At 35.7% G+C, this 15,871-nt stretch overlaps 1 protein-coding gene across 1 annotated transcript in view; it reads right to left on the bottom strand.

Annotated features, from left to right (window-relative positions):
• Positions 1 to 1,966: 1,966 nt before the first annotated feature.
• LOC126968172 (cytochrome P450 4C1-like) overlaps positions 1,967 to 15,871 on the bottom strand; it is a 146,292-nt gene continuing 132,387 nt past the window's right edge. Inside the window, exons 5-7 of the mRNA XM_050813029.1 lie at positions 5,442 to 5,593; positions 3,977 to 4,153; positions 1,967 to 2,253 (exon numbers count right to left, since the gene is read on the bottom strand). Coding sequence (XP_050668986.1) covers positions 2,087 to 2,253; positions 3,977 to 4,153; positions 5,442 to 5,593 — 496 coding nt within the window. The 3' untranslated portion in view covers positions 1,967 to 2,086. The remainder of the gene's footprint in view (positions 2,254 to 3,976; positions 4,154 to 5,441; positions 5,594 to 15,871) is intronic.

Genomic DNA, 15,871 nt, shown 5'->3' with positions numbered 1-15,871 from the left:
ATGTTTATTTCTTTAATTTTTTCTCTCGATGATTCCCTAGTTTATAAATAGCGTGAATAGCCCTCTTCTACAGCACAAAGATGGTATTGATATCGGCAGCATTGCCCCGGCAAAACTAATAAACTGTATAAATATAAATTATCCTCTATTAGATGCACCTTTACAGCTTGAATTCATTGTTTGTGTAAGGATGCTTCAAGAACAGGATGGTCGTCGGTCTCATCCAACATCCTGTGATCTTGATTTGATCGCCTTGATTTTACCGCGCCAAATATCAAAAATGTAGATGCGAATATTTTATTAAATGGAGAGGTGGTAAAACCAGTGGAATCTGCTATATTTCTTGGCATTAATCTTGATTCCAAATTGCAGTGGGGCCCCCATATTGAAGGATTGGCGAATAGGCTTAGTTCTGCAGCATATGCGGTTAAGAAAATCAGACGGTTAACTGACATAGATACGGCAAGATTAGTATACTTTAGTTATTTTCATAGTACTATGTCCTATGGTATATTGTTATGGGGCAGTGCGGCCGATATTAATACTATTTTTGTGCTGCCGAAGGGGGCTATTCGCACGATTTATAACCAAGGTCCTAAAGAATCATTAAGAGAAAAATTTAAAGGAATAAACATTTTTACTGTTGGTTCTCAATACATTTTTGATAATGTTTTGTATGTTCATAAGCACATTGAGGAATTTTCTAGAAACTGTGACATTCATAATGTTAACACGAGGAACAAACATAAACTTGTTATGCCTACTACTCGGTTGGGTCGAGTTAGTAAGTCTTTTGTTGGGCGATGTATATGCTTCTACAATATGATCCCAGAAAATGTACAAAACAAATGTGATACGAAATTTAAAAGAATTGTTAAAAAACGTTTGTGTGGGAAAGGTTATTATAGCATAAACGATGACTTAATGACACCACGGACTGGGATTAAAGCGAACACCCTCAGGCTCTTTAATTATAAATGTGTATTGTACGATATTACATTGTAATCCATATTTTATATAAAAAAAAAAGCCCGCTGAGTTTCTTGCGCCCATTCTTCTCAGGTCTGAGGCAGTCTCTTTTGAATGGGTGGTAGATTTTGACGTTCAATAAGTGATTATAAATCCTATATATATATATATATATATATATATATATATCTACATGTTGTTTGAAATTAAATTGCCTGAGTAGTATTACACCCAAGGCGCGTATTTCACTAACTTCCTGAAGCGCAATGCCATTCAATTTGTATGTATTAGTTAAAGTATTCTTTTTGCGGGGGTACCTAGTATGATAGCACTTATTTATATTTCTCTCTCTCTCTTCTTAGTCTTTCCTCACTGCTGAGGATCGATTAGTCAACTGCGCCGCCTGGTGCAGTGCGGCGCTTGTTCTCAGGAATCTTCAGATTTTCAACGAGTTCTCTGCGTGTAACATGGTTATTTACAATTATTCACATCACACCATTGCTGAATATTGTTAAGGTCTGACTGGAGGAGATTACAGTTAGGTGGAGAGGCATCAATATAGAATTTTAGAACATCTGCAAAAAGGGATAACGTTGAATTGTGAATTTTATTTCAAATATCTTTATCAGATAGCAAAAATAATATCTGAGATACATACTCCTGACTTTGCTTAATATCTTTTTCTTATATTGTATTGATTCTATATAAGTTATATTAAATTGGTTGTACGTGGAAGAAATACACTACGCCAAGTAATCTAGTAGTTCACAGAGCACTGTATTGGACTCCAAAAATTCAAGCAGCTCTGCGTTGCACACGGTAATATGGTTCGAGCTGATACTGGGGTGCACCAGAGATCAGAGAATATTTTTACATTTAAAATTTGTTTTTTAAAATAATATTTCATCAATATCAACAAAACTTTTGAGATGGGATGGATGGATTATTTTTAATAATAACAACTTTAGGAAAAATACATTTATTAAGATCTTTACAATAATAAAATCAAATAATATGGCTTAACCAAAACCATTTAATGATTGATTTAATGCTTACTGGTCTTACACTTAATTCAATATAAAGTTTAATTTTTATAGAATAATTTTCAAACAGTGCATTATCTAAGTTCTAATTTGATAGGATAACCATGCTTAGCTTTTAACATCAGAGAGAATTTACATTCAATTTTAGGAATTGGACCATCTTCTTCTTCAGCGACAACTTTAAATTGACGTAGAATTGAAGCAATAACACTTTTCGCTGTTAACATTGCATATTGGTAACCTGTAGAAACAAGAATTACTGTTAGCAACTCAAAATATTTAATTTCCTTATCTAAGATAACAATTAAATATTTTGTACTACCAACTTTATTAAGATTTATTCCATTATAATTAATATTAAGATCAGTTTGTTTACTTCCTTTTACACAAAATTGCATATGCTTTGTTTTCAATAAATTCAATGTTTATTGAAATAGGCGCTATTTTGCGGAAATACATAATTATCAAAATCATTTGAGTTTTCTTTAGTGTTAATTCCACCAATATTTGTCTACCAATTCGACACGTGCTTTGCCTCTACACGAGGCATCCTCAGGACGTGATGACTCGCCAAAATCTGGCATAAGACTGAATCAAATGAGCCGGAAACCACTCTTTAATACCCTCGTCCAACGAAATGACGCGCCAGATCATTTTAATAAATTCATTGTTATATAGCAAATCAATATTATTTTTTAAAGTATTGTTGTAAATGTTCAATTCACATTCATTTAAATTATCAGTATTAGAGAGAACATAAAACAACGCAGATATTTTCCAAAAGTCTTTAAATAAATAATATCAAATAACCCAAAATAGTTCTGTTCTGAGGAAACATCTTTTACAGTTGGAGAAGAAAGACTGATGAGTTACTATCTCGTGATTTACGTTTTTTTATGGGAAAGGAGGACAAAAGAGAATATGGGTCACCTGGTGTTAAGTGATCACCGCCGCCCACACTCTCTTGCAACACCAGAGGAATCACAGGAGCGTTGCCGGCCTTTATCGAATATATACGCGCTTTTTTTGAAGGTACCCATGTCGTATCGTCCTGGAAACACTGAACAAGAAAGTTTATTCCACAGTTTTGTAGTACGTGGAATAAAGCTCCTTGAAAACCGCACTGTGGAGGACCGCCACGAAAGTTACTAAAAGTTATGCAAAGTTTACCACGTTTGCTTGCGTACACTGCCAGCATCCAATAAAATATGATTTCATTCAAGACCCTAATGTCATATTCTTTTATTTTTTCTTATAAACTATCGTGATTTACGAAATCGAAAGCTTTCGTCAGGTCATGATTTAAAACAGTTGTTTTTTAAAATCAATATTTTCAATCACAGACTTCAATAGGTCAAAAATCGCAAAAGAAGTGGATTTACAATTATGAAATCCATAATTATTTTGTGAAATAATTTTAAAACTAAAACAAAAATTCATATGTCTTAAATACATTTGTCGAAATCTTTACCAAAGATTAAATAATATCAATGCCGTTAACCATTGAGGAGTAATGTCGTCGGGAGCCAATCTTGGGCGCCATGGTCAAACAAATAATAACGTTATCATGATCAAGTACAATAAATACTGTTATAAATTAATAAATAAGCAAGTCCTGGTTGCCATCTTAGTCAAACTTAATTATAATAAAAATACTTTTCTGTGGTAAGATTGGACTTCGACAAAAAAAAAATCACTACACACTGCAGTAACATTAAGGTTGATTATCAATTTACATAATTTAGCATAATAAATTTGCTATTACTATCGCACGAAAAATGTTGAACATTTCTGATGGCTTATCAGAAATGTTCAACATTTTTCTTTCGACTCATAATATGAATATGTAACGAGTTAATACATGCACTGTTTTAGCATATTAGTTAACAGTCAGAGATAAACTTACAAATATTATATTAATAGAAAGGAAAACCTCGAAAAGCCATTACGGATTAGATACTTACCAATGCAGTTTCTTGGTCCTGTACTAAATGGAATGAAGAGCCCAGTTTTACTTCCAGCTTCAAATCTCTCCGGTTTGAAGCAATCAGCGTCAGGCCCCCAGTAATTGGGGTCACGATGTGCACCCCAAATTGAAATAACTAAACCAGTTTGAACAGGAATAGTATAGCCAGATGATGCTGTAGAAAATATTATTTTGCTTGTAACAATCTGATGAACGAAATCCTTAAAGACATACAGATAATATTTTTTTTCTATACAATTGGCAGCTCATCATTATTTAGTGCCTTTGTACTCTCATTTAATGTTAACCTTATCACTTGTCAAATTATTTTAAATAAGACAAAGCATTATTTCACTTGTTGTGAGGAAGCAAACAGGCAAGAGAATCACGTGCTGGTAAATGGTGAGGCAACTACCCATGGACATGAAGTTGCCGGCTTTTAAGTTGGGAAACAACGTAAGGACACTTATACTGCTTATTGTCATTATGAATTGCATTCATACATCTAAATATTATATTGTATGGTAGTAAAACATATTTTGATTTATAGATATGTAGTTGTGTTCTAATCCCATCTTTATTTAAATTATATTCTATTTTTGTTTTGTTCTTTAATCACATATATTTTTAATAGATCTGATGGACGTTGTCCTGTCCTAAAAAATGGCGTGCGTACAAAGTGCACATGTCAGAAGTGAAACTTCTTTGCAAAACTATTTTTTAAATCTCGTTTATTTTAATTATCCTAATCTGTTCTCTAAACCAAAGGTTTTTGTTGATATTATAAATTATTAGATGTTCTACATACGCGTGGACACGCGCTAAGCCTGCACGATACAAAGCTAGTGGGGAAGATGATCTACGTTTTCGCAGCCGTGTGCTCAACCTGTAGGTACTACATAACTCCAGTAGGGAAGATGTTCTACTTACTCGCGGCCGGGCGCTAAACCTGCATGATGTTATGCTAGTAGCGAAGTTGTTCTACTTAATAGCGGTGCCATGTGCTTCATGCTACGTTCGCCCATTCTCACTCTAACTTAATCGGACTCAATCTCCCTCTTCTTGGATAAAAACGTCCTACATTTTCGTAACATTTTGCACTTTATAGACACTGGATTTAAACAATGATCGCAAATTGTTTCCCTGCACCCTCGAGAACTTCGGATACGATATCCATATTTTTGAAATCATAATTTAAGTCTATATAATTATATATATTATATGTGTTGTCGGTAGTATTTAATTCAACAATAGCTACTTAAAGAAAGATAATCTTATTTTAATCTTATTTAATCTCATCAATATTTCAGTTGTACCAGCCAATATTTACTATTTTAGGTTCCATAGAATTTGCACCTCATTCTCTCTATTCACTAACCTCTCCTTCTATATATTAATATTATCAAAATAATAGGTTTAAAGTGGTACATATGTAAAACCATCATACCGCTTGTTATACTTACGTAGTTTAATTTCTTCAGTGAGCTTCCGAGTAATCATCGGTGCAGGTGGATAAAGACGAAGAGACTCTTTCAAAACCATATCCAGATATTTCGAATCATTTAAAATGTCTTTAAATAATTTTTCATTGGCGTTTTCAAATACACGTACTAATCTAAATAATTAAATACAAATTCAGACTTTAGTCCCTTAATAATATATTTAACATGCAATAGTTTTATGGTTATCATTCGAAAATTATAATAACGCTGTTTGTATGATTTAGGTTTTAGTAGTTGGCAAAATAGTACTTACTCTTCATGAACTTTTTCCTGAATTTTTGGATATTTTCCTAATAATAAAAGCGTGTTACAAATTGCAATCGCCGTTGTATCTGTAGCAGCTAGTATAAACGTTGTAATTTCTTCACGCAGTTCTGTGTCTGTGAAACCATTCTGTCGCTGGGATAATAGTATTAGATGATCTAGAAATGAATCCACTTTATCGTCTTGCCCTGAAATTTTTAAGGCCCAAATTAAATATAAACAATCTCAAGACTGTTTAAGATTGTATTATTACTCGTGTCACGGAGTCGACATGGCTTAATTACAACGAAATTTTTAAATGAACCCAAGTCACATGCAGAAGGACTGACAATCAACCTGGCTAGGAAAGGTAAACTCTAAAAGATCACACAACACACTCAACACAGAACGCATCAATATTGTAAGCGTAGTCGTTGAACTTGTAGTCGGCAGTGTATTGATGGAATTTTTGATAAACATTGAGTTTTTATGAACTTCACATTAAAAATAATATGAAACTAACAGACTTGAAATGTTAAAGCCAAATTGACACCGCATTTTGTACAAAATCGCAAGTGTTCTTGTTCAAAACGTTTTAAAAACCAAGAATCTTACCAAAAACTGTTTGATTTTCGTAAGCATCTAAATCAACATGTTTTAATTCATTGCGTTTTTTTCGTATAATCTGAAATAACAAAATTAAGTAAAACAATATTTGATAAACATTTCGATGATCATAAATGAATTTATAAGCTGATTACATTAAACAATTTATATTTAATTTTGGGACCTGGAAATGGATTGTGGAATAAAATATATTATATTACAAAGAATCAATATAGTTAGCAACTGTCTATTCAACTGTTAAAAAATAAAGTCTCAAAATATTCGTTTTATATTTTTACGTTTAAGCTGCTTATAACTGAAATTAATCTAACATTAACAATATTATGATATTAAAAACAGCTATTATAATATTTGTAGATACCTAAGAGATTAGCTAAGGTTTATTCAGGTTTATAATTAAGTATAATTTTATGTATGTGCACAAGCATTTGGAGATCTCATAGGTTTTTATTGTAAACAAAAAATAATGGTTAAAAAACCATAGATATTTTCAGAGCATGGGTGGTAAGCAGGCGTGTGTGCTCTTAAGAAACGACCAATAGGAATAGTTTTCAGAACTATATTAATTGTAATAAGAACATAATTAAAATTATAAAAGTGACCATAAGCTTACATCAATCAGGTTTAAGAATTTTTTATGTTTTTAAAGTGATAACCCTCACTTCTAGGATTATTACACAAATAAAATTTGAAAACAAAATTTTTATGAACAATGCGGGACTCGAACCCACGACCTCTCTTCCAACTGAGCCAACGGTACGAGTGACGTATTGTTATATAAAATCTTGAGCAGCCCTTCAACTGCGCTAGTCACCTTAAGACATAAGATGCTAAGTCTCATTTGCCTAGTAATATATAATAGCTGCGGTGCCCTTCAGACCAAAACACAATAATGCTTACACATAACTGCTTCACGGCAGAAATAGGCGCCGTTGTGGTACCCATAATCTAGCCGGCATCCTGTGCCTCCCACTTTACCAAATGGGACTAGCAAAATGCTTTTTTCGAATACTGGATTATTACATGGGGATTTCGATACATACGTCGTCAAAATATACAAATGTAGGAGTGATGGTAAATTCCTACGATAACAATTAAGGGTCAGAGTTAACATATGCGATGAAATTTTTGCGTAGTCAGATCAGCGAAAACGCATTTATTTTGAATAGGATGAACTTGAAGCAACACAGCTAAAGGCAAAAAATTTAATATATCGTTAAAATACTAACATTGTTTGTAAGATTTATAATTTTGTCGTTATGTTTTGTGAAATGTCTATATTGCCAGGATAATTTGTAGATCCAATCTGGCCACAGCCATACGGAAAATGTTCTGTTTGAAGCCAGTTTAAAAACCTTTTCAACGGATTCAAGAAAGTCTGATACAACTACATCATTCATTCCACCTAGATTCCTTATACCCAATGATGTTTCTGAAATAGAATAATTATCACGTTATTACAAGCTGTGTATTCATTTACTAATGTATGCAATTGCATCTATAGACTAAAACAGTTATTGGTTAAATTAAATAAATACTATTCTAAAAATCACCCACTACATACTAATAAAACAACTAAGCAATAAAATAAAATTATTTATCCCTCATTTTAATGTGATTAAAATGTAAATTTAATATACTTAAAAAATAGCAGATTTAAAACATACTAGTTGTCCTTAAAGCGAAAATGATATTAAATAGTGTAGCTGCCATCCGTTGGATTTCCCGAGAGCTAGCTTTTTGGCAGATCGAAGGATCGGAAACTCGCAAGGCTACACGCTCTATCCCCTACACTGTTTCTTCGGCTTAAATGATATCAGGAGTATTCATCTACACCAACCAAGCCAACATCTCCCAGAATGGCGTTAACGAAAACCAGAACAAACTTGTGTCTGAAATCGAGACTATGCTTTGCAAAATGGGGCTGGCAAAATTATGTCCAGATTAACCCTGAGAAGACATGAAATTGTGTGAGGTTCTGTCGTATCCCCTCAATTCGAGATCACTCAGAGTCGGTATATCGAGTGATGGTCAGTTTCGTGGTCACTTGGAAGAGAAGATCGACCTAATTCAAGAAAGAACTTCAGTACAAGCTTCAGAAGCTGGTACTGGGCACTCCCCAGTACCAGCTTCTTTCATTTGACCGAAACCTAGAAGAACGGCTCGAATCATCGAAGCGGATCACGCTATCTTCGATTAGTTTGATTCTTTGGCTTTGCGTAGAGTTGTAGGTTCTTTATGCATTACTTTTGGCGTCTGGCATTCTATAACCCCGCGTATTGCAAGAAATCTGTAACCTAACACGGCCACTTTGTGAAATAAACTAGTGGCTATAAAACTGTTTGAAAGTTTAATGTTGATTGAAAACTAGGGAGTAGATACTAGTTGATTCAATCGTTGAAATTTATATTGAAATAATATAGTGAAATACTATTAGATCGTATTTGACCCTATATTAGGTTGCTTAATAAGTTGTTTTACCTAATGATTAAGTGATGTAAGCTGGAGTTTCCTCGTTTAGAAAACCAGTGTCCATGGGATATTAGCGCTCGATCGGATCATTAAAAATGACCACGCTTTCACGAGGATAAATTTTGCTAAAACTACTCAAAACCCTAAAAGGAAAGGATGAAAACTCTTGACTTGCAAACACGTGGAATTAACCTGGTACACAATAGGAAAAAAGGTGGGAAATTTAAACCAGGATAGTTTGCAAGACCGGACAGGAACCGCGGATTAAATGTCCTTTCTTAAGCTCTAGTCTATCGCTGCGCGCTGTACCAAATTTCATCAAAATTGTCCGGCGTATAAGCGTAACAAAAAAAAATAGACATTCACATTTATAATATTAGTGGGGATGCATAATAGGGTATATGAAAAAATAATATATCAACTAAATATAAGTTACATATATTTAATTGAAGTATTATTTTTCTGATCTTTATTATTATTTATTTTATCTTAAATATTTTTTTTATTAAATTTGTTCTGACTAATAAATATTTAATATACAAAAGTGCAATAAAAACGCGCGAAATATAAAACATTTCGATGTTTGAAGCGCAGTGTGACTGTCAAAGTCTAGATAAAATATTTTTTTTATAAATAAGAGGGGGCAAACGGGCAAGAGGCTCACGGGATGGGGAAAGGTTAGGCAACTGCCCATGGACATCCGCAACATCAGGTGTGTCAAGAAGTACTTTGCACGTAATGTCCGGTGGTGGAATCCGGCCGCTGGAATCAACCCGAACATGTCCTCTGAGCACTCCCCGTGCTAAATGCAATAGAAGATGCAGAGAGAACCCCTACATCCCTACGCAATGCCAAAGAATCAAGCCGATCGGAGATGGCTTGATGGTCTGTGATTCGAACCGGTCAAATGGAAGAGCATGATGAATGAATGAATGTGAGGCCGGATTTGCGCCTTAAAAGTTGCACGCGGTGGCTTCTAGTGAAGTACTGTCTCGCCTTACTGAGTACACCAAGCTTTTTAGAGGCTAGTTTGGCCTTCTCTTCCAAGTGACCACGGAACTGAACGTCGCTCGATACATCGACGCCAAGTATGCCAATACAGGCTGTGGCAGTTAGAGGAGTGATCTCGAATCGAGGGAATACGACAAAAGGAGACTTTTTAGTGGTGAACGCACAAACTTGTGTCTTCTTGGGGTTGAATTGAACTAAATTTTGTTGGCCCCCTTTCCGAGACTTTGCAAAGGATAATCTCGATTTCAGATACAAGTTTGTTCCGGTTCTTGTCGACGCCATCCCGGGACATGTTGGCACGGCTGGTATAGGAAGCACACCCTGTGTTGTCGTCTGCATAGCAATGAATACTGCTGATTTGCAGCATATCATTGATATGCAGAAGAAACAGTGTAGGGGATAGCTCGCAGCCTTGCGACACACCAGCGTTAATGGGTTTTAAGTCGGAGAATGCACCGTTGATAAAAACCTTGATGCTCCGATCGGCCAAAAAGCTAGAGACCCATTTGCACAACTTCTCGGGAAGCCTATAGGGTGGCAGTTTTAGAATGGGTCATCGGGCCCGCTGGATTTGTGAATGTCCAAGGTAAGAAGCGCCTTTAGCACGGCGTCATGCCGGATTTTCACCTCCGGCATGTATGATTTGCACCGCGGAATATGCGGTGCTGGTACACCTTGGTCATCCAGAGTTCAGTTGGACGCGAAGAGGGAGCCCAGGAGATCAGCTTTCTTTTTCGCGTCATGGGCCAGCGAGTCATCAGCCCTGTGCAGTGGCGGAATGGCTGGCTGGCAGAAGATTCCTTGGACAGCCTTGGCGAGCGACCAGAACGCACGAGTTCCCGAGGGAAGGCGTGCAAGTCTCTCACCAATTCTGCCTGTGTGCTTCGACTTCGCGTCAGCAATAACTCTTTTGAAGGACCTGGAGGCATGATTGAAGTGTTTTTTAAGTTCACTGGAATTCACATCCTTAGATAGCACCGCATTGACCCAAGCCTGATAGCACTCCTGCTTTCGGCGAGAGGACATATTGCAAGGGCGGTCAAACCATGGTTGGGACCTGCCACCGATAGGCACAGAAGAGGATGGAATGAAGAGTCCCATACCTTGCAGTACCACATCAGCAACAGCGTCAGCAGCGGCATCTGGATCACCAAGCGAAAAACCGATGTGCCTCCACGGGTAGGATGCAAAAAAACACCGCATTTCGTCCCACTCTGCTGACCTATAGTGGCACACACGGCAAGAAGCGGGGCCGTTTTAGGCGCGTGATCGACACGGTGCTCCGGATCAGACAGTGTTCCGACGATCTCAGAGGAGGGTCAACGGAAACTAGGTACCCGTCCGGATGTGAGGTCAACAGAAGGTCCAACAGTGAAGGTGTACGATCTTCCACATCTGGGATTCGCGTTGGCGCAATAACCAGTTGCGTCAGACCATATGCTAAGGCGGAGTCGTGAACAGATCTCCCTGCATGATCGGCGGTACGTGAGCCTAGCCATTCGGCGTGGTAGGCGTTACAATCGCTAAGAAACACGATCTCTGCAGTGGGGATCTGCTCAAACACGGAATCTGTAGCCATTTGGATGTGTTCGAGGAGCCGGTCAGTCTCTGCGTTACCGCTATGGGACCTATACAGGCATGCGTAGATTCGCGGATTGTTATCGCAGTCTACACGCAGCCAGATGATGGATAGGTCCTGTTCTTCAAGAAAACTCAGGCGTCGAGAACAGACATCCAGACGTAAACGCACACGCCAGCCCGTGATATAAAGGAATGTTCCAAATTATACCCCGGGTATGAAAGGTAAGATGAATCAGCCAGAGAGGGTATCTGTGTCTCGGTTAAAAAGAGCAGGGCCGGCTTCGCCGTCTCCAGGTGAAAGTGGACGGCATTTAAATTTAAGCGAAGCCCCCTGATGTTGCAAAAGTACACAGCAAGTTTGGAGGAGGGTGGATTGAGCCTCCTGCTTTGTTTGCCCCGACTCAGCACAGATTTGCCCCCTCCAGAATACACGGGGCAGCCTGGGCAACCACTATTAGGTACAGGCCCTAATTGTAGACGCCAAGGGACGGATTCTCCAGGAATGCATAGCCTGGTACCGTCCTGGAGTAGTCTATGTTTTTTAGTTCGTGCTGCCATTTGTATTTGGGAGGGGGGGTGTAGGCCTCCGCATACCTCACATACCGGACGAAACACAGCGGCGTAGCCGCTCTTTCACGCCGGTATTGAGTAGGGGAGTGGTATTTCTCCGGGCGTGCCGGCCCAATTCAGTTGTGTCCGTGAGGACCCAACATGGCACTACCACTCCAATAAGCAAACTCCACACCGCTCCACATAAGCAATGGTATGATTCCTAGACATTATTTTCGGTGGTTAGCGATATATTCAATTATATGTTGGTTTTTTATTATTCAAAGATCTGTATAATTACCCTATTATTTACAATGACTGAAAGTGAATTTGTTAAAACGCAATCAGATAATCTTACGATGCTGTTTGATGACGTGATTCTGTGTTTCGAACCCAGATTTTATTTCTTCTGAATTGAAAAGAGTGAAAGTTATAATTGAAAAGAAAGTAATTATATGATAATTTATTTATTTTTTAAGTTTTCTAAATTCATATTTTCTCATATTTATTTCTAAGACTAAACATAATATATAAATGCAGAAAATATAATTTGACTGTAATTACCATATCCATTGTTTTTTCTGTTATTAAAGATCATTAACACAAGATTCTCGTTGAGAACAATGTTAAGATTTTGTTTTAAGTTTTTGCATTATTAAAGTAAAAAATTAAACTATAAACTTTATAAAAACGCGCCCGCTCATTGTATGAATTATTACTAAAATGTTATGAAATGTCATAGACTGAATTAATTGTATTGCGAATTTATAGGCATTTCTAGGTAAAAAAAATAGGTTCTAAATAGGTAATCACCAACATATTACAGACTAAATTCTTCTCAATTTCTCTAAACAAGAATTATCCATGTGCTTGATAATTTTTAGGATGTAAAAAATCAATTTTAAGTATTTTTAAAATTCATGCGTAAAACAATAATATCTCTCAAATAGGGTATAGATTTTATTGTTTTACAGTTTGATGAACACCATATCGCACATCGGGTGCTATTGCACGTAGGGTAGACGTTATTATGTAATAAGTGCTCAAATTGGTAAAATGAGTTTTTAATCACAATGATGTCGTACTTGCGTCTACAGCCGGTACATCAGTATCATAAATGAAACTCTTTTAAAGACCGACTGAGGTCGTAAATGTTTTGGCGGGTTTTTGTAAACGCTAGTGTGAGAACGTTCTAATTGTTCAGTTGCTCGCGACTCCGCGTCAGGAAGTGTTTTATGTAGGAGCAATAACGTATATATAAATATTTCGTACAATTTTGGGGCAATAATGACACAAGGGAACAGTTCTGACTTTGTAGTTCTATTCTCTAATACAAACAGCAAGTGTTACCGTCATTTACGAGTATTACAATTATTTAATATCGTCCCAGAAATGTACTAACGATAACTGATAAATCGTTTTCATTATTTGTTTTTGGCAAAGTTCAGATTTAATTTAATTCCATTGTAATTATAAAATGGACGTCCAACTATGGTTGTATATAAGGTACTTACAAAAAACAATACGTGTTATCCTTACTTTTTTTTCGCTGAAATTAAACTATGGATGGAAGAGGTAAAAAAATATTACGTTTGCTTCAATAAAACAAAAAAGTATTAAAGAAGGTAAAGTGAGTGATAAGTAAGTAACGTAAGTTTTTATCTATTTTGCATTTTGTATAGACAAATCCGTACTTATGTATTTTTTCCATTTTGCATTTAGCATTATCGAAAATGCAGAATTCTTCTATTTAAAACCCTCATGATGATGATATAAGAAAACATTTGATTACAAGCACTGATGAACCTTCAAATGTAAGTGATGATGACATTCAGGTATGGTATAAGATTTTCAAATTCAGTATTTTTACACAGTTATCTATTTTTTTTGCGTATTAAAGTTTCCTATGAAGGAAACTCATTTGGACGTGACTTCTGAAACTGATGACAACGAGTCAATTAGTTCGGATAACAATAGCAGTTCTAGCTGCTCAGAAATATCGTCGTCATCGGAATATGACTATGAAACTCATAACACTCAAAATATCAACCAAGAGTGCAGAACAATAGAACGTAGTAGAAAACGTATTCTCGATACAAACAAATGGATAAAATATTGCCAAATGCTGAAAAATTCTGGTCATTAATATACTTCTTTAATAACTGGTTAAAGTACATAGATTTATTGTTATATAAATGCCGACTATCATGTTCGTCAAAATTTTCTCAAGAATAGAGATCTTTACGTGTATGGGTACCAAAACGGCGCCTTTTTCTGGCGTGAAGTAGTAATGTGTATGCATTATTGTGTACCAGTATGAAGGGCGCCGTAGCTGGTTAAATTACTGGGCAAACTAAACGTAATATCTTCTTCGTCTCAAGGTGACAAGCGCAATTATAGTGTCACTCAGAATTTTTAGGTATTTCAAGAATCCTGAGCTGCCCTGCATTTTAATGGGCAGAGTGTATCAATTACCATCAGCTGATCGTTCTGCTCGTCTCCTCCCTAATTGTGATAAAAAAGTAAGATAGTGTATGCTTTTTATCTGTTACGCCACTTACAACGACAGTGGGGTTATTTGGGAACTTGTGTGTGCCTTCTACAGCGATCATGTCGTAGAATAAAAAAATCTCGTGAAAATAATCCTAGAAAACCATAAACGGCTATTTATTTATTCAATGAAGGAAGTGAGATTAGAGTAAGCAAGACATATTTTATAAATACTTGGGTATCACCGAGGGGATTTCACGTACAATTATAGAATGCAGGCATAACAATGAAGGCCTTAACATTATGAAAGAAGAGGAAGACACGGCTAACAAATCAGAAATACAACAACCAGTGAGAGACCACAATCATTAACTTTATCCCAAAGATAGAGATTCATTATTTGTAAGAATAATTAAGTACAACAACTAAAAACATTAAGAATACTTCAATTGTCATTAACTAGTACAGTAAAATACAAAAATGCGAGTTATTTAAAAAGCTCTTGTTTGACTTTTCTACAAATTTTATTTCAAGCTTGTTAGTTCATTAGTAATTTAAAACATAAGAAATTATTCATCAATTTGTTATAGTTTTGAATACCATTTATTTAAATAATAGTTTTAGTAATTGTTATGTATATATATTATTGTAAAGTTAAGTGTATGTGTTACTTCTTAATTAGGCGTGTGGATATTTTGTTTAGTTCAGCATTTATGACGATATTGCACAGCAAAGTTCTACGTTTAATTTAATTTTCTGTGCAAAAATGTCATAAATGTAGGTACCGTAGTTTAAAAATACTTAAATATGGCATTTACCTAAGATTTTTATTTCTGTAGCAACCTTCATTTTAAAATATGATATATAAACAATATTTAGATCATAAATTTATAATAGACCGATTTCATTTTAGTAAAACGACAACTTTTAAATCGATCTCCTGAAAAAACGTCTTTTGTTATTGCATCCGGTGTGCGATATATTGCAAAATTACTTGACTCTATGTCTACCTTACTAATAACTTAATTATTGCCTTAAATAATGGCGTTATTCTTACCAGCTATTGACGCTAATGTGAAATTGTTGATAATAGGCGAAATATCGAATGTACCGGTGCCACTCAAGTCCTTAAATTTATCAACAAGATCCGCACATCTTCGAGAAAATATATCCATAAAACTATTGAGTATTTTGGGGCTAAACGCAGGAATAATCACCTTTCTTTTTCTAGACCATATTGAAACTGAAATGAGAATTCACATTTAACATAAGAAAGGTTCAAGTAAGTTAAGTTAAACCAATACTCTTATCATCAAATCACTTGACTGTTACAATACCAGGGGCGAAAATTCCACCATCGCCAGTGATTCCTTTTACACTCTTCATAATTAATAGATCTTTCTCCAAGCAATTTTTCG

Source organism: Leptidea sinapis, chromosome 15, assembly GCF_905404315.1.
Source record: "Leptidea sinapis chromosome 15, ilLepSina1.1, whole genome shotgun sequence".
Classification (NCBI taxonomy): Eukaryota; Metazoa; Arthropoda; class Insecta; order Lepidoptera; family Pieridae; genus Leptidea; species Leptidea sinapis.
Note: the sequence above shows the minus strand (reverse complement) of the source record. Positions and strands in the feature narration are given on the sequence as shown.